We start from the raw sequence: 6,837 nt of genomic DNA, 5'->3' as shown, positions 1-6,837 counted from the left end.
TTGCTTTATTAAACTTGCTTTTAGAAATGATTGGAAGCCTCTGACCTTCCAGTGCTTCCTCAAAAATAAAGCTCTGCAGCTTTAAAATCTGCCTGTACTTTCTCCCTCTCTCTCTGCTCACTGCAGGCAGTGAAGGCTCTGCAGCAGCCGGCTCGTCCTATCAATAAGGTTCCGTTAGCCAAGGTGGAGGATGGGAGGAGAATGGAACTGTCCCAGCTCCTCAGTGAGATCAGGGCAAAGTATGAAACGCTCATCACCAGAAATCAGATAAAGACCATCATCTCAGCAAGGACCCAGGTAATGACTTCATACAGACATACACCTTCCAGAGTAAGGAGACAATCCCTGTCTATACAATTCCTCCCTCAGCCTCTATGAGGTACAGTATTTCCTTTTCAATGCAGCGTATTATGGGGGAAGGGATTCTGATTTTACTGCAGTAAGATGTGAAGTAGAAGATATGGAAATAGATTTTGTTTAGGGTATGAAATTCACACTAAACGAATGCTGTGTAATTCATCTGGATGTTTTTCTGTACCTGCAACAGTGACATTGTGGTGATTTAAAAAATTATGACATATGCTGTAACATGGTAACCTCTAGCACCATTTAGTTATCCCAGAGGAAAAGAGAATTTTGAAAATCTAAGGCAATGTAAAGAATCCATTTATATACAGAAAGCTTTACCATTTTTAGCACCTATAATTAAAGAAAACTGTACCTTTTCAGGAACTATTTTATACTGTTCGCAGTAAAACTGTGTCATACTCTTCAGCAAATATAATTTGTTCTTTCATACAGATTGATTAAATGTTATCAACACACAATGCTACTATTATAGATTGACATACAAAACATCTCTAAAACCCAAATGAACTTTGAAATAAAATGGCAAAACAATTTTCGGCCATCAAACGTCAAGAAATTCAGGATGAAAATTGGTATTATAATCACCCTGTTGTACTTCTTAGGTATTGCAGAAATTCTGGAGGTTTGTTTTAACCACAGGCCAGACTACTGCTGCAATCTGGCTGATCTACACAGTAATCCAATGACACACAGCAGTTACAAACTAGGCAGTTATACCAAGTTTATATTTGTGTTTGGCACAAAGCAGCCAAGTATATTGATATAATCTTGTCACATAAATTCAGCATATTTTAGGATATGCTAAGGATAAGCAAAGAATACTGAGTGTTCACTTGTGGATTAGCCAAATCTAGATTTTTCACCAAAACGATGACGTGGTAAAATTACAATAGGTCAGTATGTTACGGGGGAAAAAAAGAAACTTATTTTACTTGCTTCATAAGACCTGCATTAAAGAGTTTATTTCCTTAGAGTTGATGGCATCCTAAGAACCTACATAAAGCAGTAAAATATGCAAAAGAACATGTATTGTTTCAAGTGCTTATGGCATCTTCATCACTTGCAGTAAAACTCAGAATCAAAAAAGAAAAATAACTTTCATAAGCAAAACAATCATTCTGGAAGTTAAATGCATGAACGTATTATCTAAATCAAATATGAGCCCAAATCTAAAATGACCCCACACATGCTCAGGGTTGGCTTAAAAAAACTACTTTTAATAAGATAAAAAAAGAGAAAAAAACCACATTTTCTTGCAAACACTATACAGTGCTTTTTTGACTATTTACTTTTTCCTAAGAATAAACTTCAGCCTTAAGGATGGCAAATTATCTCAAATAATATTTTAGATCAGGATTAAGCTTAGAACAGGCACTTCACTTCTGAACTGTCACATTTAACATGGGTGACAGCATTTACTCAGAGAACACGCCAATTTTTTCCTTCCTGTGATAGGTAAATCCTAAATAACCTGTCCTTAGAGGACAAGGAAAAGTTGTAGATTTGGATAAAGATGCTATTTATATTTAAATGAATGAAGGTACTTGCTCTCAAATGACAATCTGAAATCTAGTCAATGACTAGATCAGGCAAAACCATAATTACAGCAATTGTCAATTGTGATATATTCATGCAACCACTCAAAAGTGCTCCCTCTCTATACAGCTGTTCTTAGAAATCAAAAATACATTAAAAACAAAGAACTTTATTCAAACCTGGAAGCTTGAACTGACTGCAATTCCTCTAATTTCCATGAAGTTAAGCCCGTTTACTCTAGAGCTGAATAAGGTCTAAATACAACTGGTTAATTTGTATGGGAATTCCTCTACAACAAATATGCTAGGGATAAAGATGAGGCCAACTACTTCCCATCAAACACAGCAGGATAAAGGCTTTCCGTCTACACGGTACATAAAGTATTAACTCATCACTGTTAGCTTTAACAAATTTATATGACTCAAAAAATTCCAACTAGAGATTTTTATGCATCCATTTTATTTTCATTATTTGACTATTTTTTAAATATTATTATCTTTTTATATCCCCTGTAGCTAGAAGAAGCTACAATTAAAAGAATGGACAAAGATGCAGAAGCATTAAAGGCAGCCAGAGCAGAGCTCTGTGAAGCGAGACGGCAGTGGCACCATATGCAGATTGAAATTGAATCTCTCCACGCTGTGGTAAGCACCATAAAATGAAACTTGAAATCTCCTGGAAAAAATAAATCTTTTTCTTGATGTAAACTATTCCACAATTCAGTTTATGTAACAATCACATCAACTATACAGCAGAAATACAACACATCACGAAATGCATAGTTTTGCCGTGGTCTTTCAGCTCGCAACACAGAGCACTAACGAGCAAACAATAGCTCAGTCATTTGCTCACATTTAAGCGTATCATATGTTTTGATTCAGGATCTGCCATTCAATATACACGTGTTCTCATGTTTTCACACCTGCCAAACATATATTTGCATGATACTCCCTCATCAAGTTCCCGGTCATTCTGCCTAACCAATTCACATCGGGTTTATAACTTTTTTTGAATGTGTGGACCACATTTATCAATTCATTCATGATAAAATATGTCAGCAATTTACTGAATTCAGTAATATAGATAAGCTACAAGAGCACACAGACCATTCAGTTTTCATACAATACTGAGCTGGATTATCGTTTTAACCATACAGGTAAAATCAGAGATCTGTAAAATCAATGGTAGTGGATTGCTGGTACAACAGAAGGCTACATTTTTTATCTTACCTTAAATTATTACAGATTTTACCTGAAAATTTCTCAGCAAAAGTATTATCTTGAAAGCTTTACTCCTGCTCCTAAAGAATATTCTTAAAAGAACTGATGTAAAAATATACAGATTGTTAACAAAAAGTACGTATAACGTCATTACACATACACTTTCCAAGTCTTAAAATATGACTTAAATTTCACAGGAAAAGGGTTTGGAACGCTCACTGCGTGCCACAGAGCAGCAGTACCACATGCAACTACAAACTTTAGAAGCTGAGATTGAATGCTTAGAGAAAGAGCTACTGGAAGTGAGAAGAGGTATTGAGAAACAGCTTCAAGAGCATGAAATTCTCCTGAACACAAGGATGAAACTGGAGGAGGAGATAGCAACATATCGCAGTCTGCTTGAGCAAGAAGAGAACAGGTACTTGTTGTTTAGAGAAAAAGTACTCAAATTTATCTTCCATTTCAGAACTTTTCATCAGAATTGTAAATACATGAACCAATCATTAAAAAATTACAGTATAAAATCCTTAGAAATGGTTTCATTGTAACTTAATTTCACTGATTCCACGCTTTCTGGAGCTGAGTATCTCCACGATGCATTGCAGATAATAGCACGCTCACTTGAGGCACTGCATGGTGATGTAGACTTCATATCCCGTTAGCTGCGTGACATGGGCTCTGTTTGTCTCGGACCATTGAACTTCACCACACGCGTGAAGTTCTGGGAGAGGAGTTCATGTCTCATCACATGACAGATGGCCATTTGCATGTGGAGTTCATACTACTTAGTCTCATTCAAAGTGTGTTAAGGCACACGTTAGGATGCTATTTAAGAATATGCCTTCTAGCGACATTTTGCTTTGGTCGTAACTCTTCATGTCTGCCCCTTCCCTGGCACACAGACACCAGTATTTTGACATGTAGACATGAGGGAGGCAGCTATACAAATGTAAACAACAAGGAGGATAAGGAAAAGGCAAAATATCACGTCTTGCACTCAGCACTGGTATCTTCACAGAACCAGGCACGCGATTCTGAAGTCTTTCAGTGGAACATTGCTTCCCTCAGTCCTTTCTACAGAAAAATGAGTTTCAGACCAGGAACCTCACACATTTGCATAAGAAGATTCCAAACAGGGGAGTCAGTTTCAGATTTAATGCTTCTAACTCTGTGAAAATCCACACAATTCAGTACTAATAAAATTAAATAACTCTTCCTAGCACACAACAAACTGACTAAAAACTGTCCGAAAATAATGATGAAATTGCACAGATATTTTCAGTAAGTTCCTTCAGTTCTATACTCAGAATGAGAAATCCTAACAAGTATTTACTACAATCAAACAGGACTTCTCATGGTTCTCATATTTGTAAATTTTTCATAGCTGTTCATAAGACAAGTTTTGGATTAAAGTGACTCAATATTATTAGATGACTGTAATAATTTCTATTTTTGCAGGTTTCGTTGCTCTTTACCTGACCAGAAGGATGACAAGAAGCCTACCACTAGCAAGATTGCCTTTAGACTGCCTTCAGGTGAGTTTCTAGACACTTTCCCCATAGGGGATTATGCCCTAAAGGAGGTTCCTAACTACTGACAAATTACTGGATATTACAAAAGGATCTTCTTCCAGTGCAGCAGGAGGAAAAATAACTCTGGGTCCTGTGTCCTGACCTCACTCTTTTGCATGCCTAGTATAATTGCATTTTCTTTTACAGATGGTGTAAAGAAGCATGAAACTGAGAAGGTGGAACTGATGACAAAACAAGCAATCCTAGATGGAAATATTATGAAGGAAAGCACTGAAGCTCATGGCACTGTACAGTAAGATAAACATGAATTTAACAAAATAACAGTTGAAAGTAAATAGTGGGCATTACATTTCAGTAGCTTTGAGTTTTCCTTTATTTAGTATCTGTTACATCATGCCCATACAGCCAAGAAGTTCCAGAATAACAGTGATAGTTCTTGAAGGTATATTGAATGGCATGTTTTAACAATACATTAAATTTTAAAGTTCTTTTTATTAGCATTTACTTCATAAGCTAATAATATAATGATGATGCTTCTGATTTGTAATTTCTTTTTCAGTTAAGAATGAAACTATGAATAATTCATCTAGTTAAGGTTGAAAGCAAAAGAGCCCATACCATGCTTTCAAAGTCCCTCTGGGGAATATTTATGCACATAAATTCAGGCTTGGCTGCTCTAACTTGCTATTTGGAAACTCCTACGTTTCACCAATTACCAAAGAGGGAACGGAGAGCTTGGCTCCTAAGTGGGCATGTGAAAGTCTGTTAGTATGTCTTATTCACCTTAAATTACTTTAATAGTATTGGGTTGCTTCATTGGTTTTTTTTCCTGCTGCTTTTTAAGCTCTTTTGTAGACTAGCATTTAATGTTACATTTAAAACAAACTGTAGTGTACTGTGTCACTCATACTTAACTGTAATTTAATTTACTTAACTTACTGTTGAAAACATGTAGAAATTCAGATTAAAAATCAATGGCATCATATGGTCCACTGTACACACTGCACACCTCAAGTTTATTTTCATACATCAGCTTTGTTCATCTTATGCAGTCAGTCAAATTTGCAGGGGGCTACTGGGCTGGGTGCAGTTTACCTGAGTAAGGCCCCCTGAGTCGGACTTTTAGATCTGGATGCTGACACATTCTTAGAGGATTAAATCAATAGGATTTGGGTGCCTAAATATTACTGAATCAGCTGGGTTTTCAATTCTCTGTATTTTACTTCTGCCCTTTTTTTCTTTTTTAATTTAATGTAGATCTACATTCTGCGGTTTGGATCTGAACTAGGTTTTTCTCCTCCCTATTATGAAGGCTTTCAGAGGCAGGGATTCTGTCCTGCCAACTATAGTACAGAGGTTTCTTGCAAAGTTTTTGAGCTTGGATTCCAAACTTTCTCCTTGGAAACAAACTGCCTGATGTGTTTGGAGCAGTGGTTTTGTATCCACGTCTACTTAAAAGTACAAAACCAAGAATATAATAAACTCTCACCCTTTATTTAGCTTTTCTGGAGAATAAACCTGTGAAAAAAAGAAAAATTACAGTGTCTCAGTAACCATCTAAAATAACTTGACACCTTATTATGCAATTTCTGTCTATATTTTAAAAGCAGTCCTGAAGATAGATAATTCATATTGCCTAAAGGATCATAAATACGTTTGCTTTATCGTTTCAGGACAGAAAAAGTGGATGAAGTCATTAAAGAATGGGAAGGTTCTTTCTTTAAGGACAACCCTCGCTTAAGGAAAAAATCAGTTTCATTGCGCTTTGATCTTCACCTAGCAGCAACAGACGAAGGATGTTTACACACTAAAAAGAAACCTCTTCCCGACATTGAAGTCAGGCTGGTAATGAGGAGATCTTGCAGTATTCCTTCTATCAAACCTTAACCTGCAGCAAATTAACCCAAAGTTCATCTCCAACAGGCTCTGGAAATAAACTCTAGATGGACTTACATGGTCTCCTATCTTGCTACAACTACAAAATCTTACTAAGTACTTTGATTAATAAAATAAAAACATACAAGTCTTTTAAAAGAAAGGGAGAAGAGCAAGGGAGTTAAGATTCCAAGAAACCTAACTTCTACTAGTTTTATACTCTGGGTGCAGCCCTTTAATTTTCTCATTATTGTTGTTGTTTTGTAGAATTTCACCAAATATTACAAAAATTAAACTATAACTTT

The 6,837-nt window shown here is 36.1% G+C and overlaps 1 protein-coding gene across 1 annotated transcript; it reads left to right on the top strand.

Moving 5' to 3' along the window:
• The first annotated feature begins 201 nt into the window (after positions 1 to 201).
• On the top strand, positions 202 to 6,544 carry KRT222 (keratin 222). Its single transcript, XM_009573380.1, has 6 exons — positions 202 to 297; positions 2,421 to 2,549; positions 3,323 to 3,543; positions 4,584 to 4,660; positions 4,844 to 4,949; positions 6,331 to 6,544. Exons 1-6 carry the CDS (start codon positions 202 to 204, stop codon positions 6,542 to 6,544), a joined length of 843 nt encoding a protein of 280 aa, XP_009571675.1.
• The last annotated feature ends 293 nt before the right edge of the window (positions 6,545 to 6,837 follow it).

The sequence above is a fragment of the Fulmarus glacialis genome, unplaced genomic scaffold (assembly GCF_000690835.1).
Source record: "Fulmarus glacialis isolate BGI_N327 unplaced genomic scaffold, ASM69083v1 scaffold11732, whole genome shotgun sequence".
NCBI lineage: Eukaryota > Metazoa > Chordata > Aves > Procellariiformes > Procellariidae > Fulmarus > Fulmarus glacialis.
This window is presented reverse-complemented; position numbering and strand designations above follow the sequence as displayed.

Coding starts and splice junctions, on each gene's coding strand:
- KRT222 (XM_009573380.1), top strand. CDS start 202: ATGGAACTGTCCCAGCTCCTCAGTGAGATCAGGGCAAAGTATGAAACG. Junction 298..2,420: donor TCATCTCAGCAAGGACCCAG/GTAATGACTTCA, acceptor TATCCCCTGTAG/CTAGAAGAAGCTACAATTAA. Junction 4,661..4,843: donor TGCCTTTAGACTGCCTTCAG/GTGAGTTTCTAG, acceptor TTTCTTTTACAG/ATGGTGTAAAGAAGCATGAA.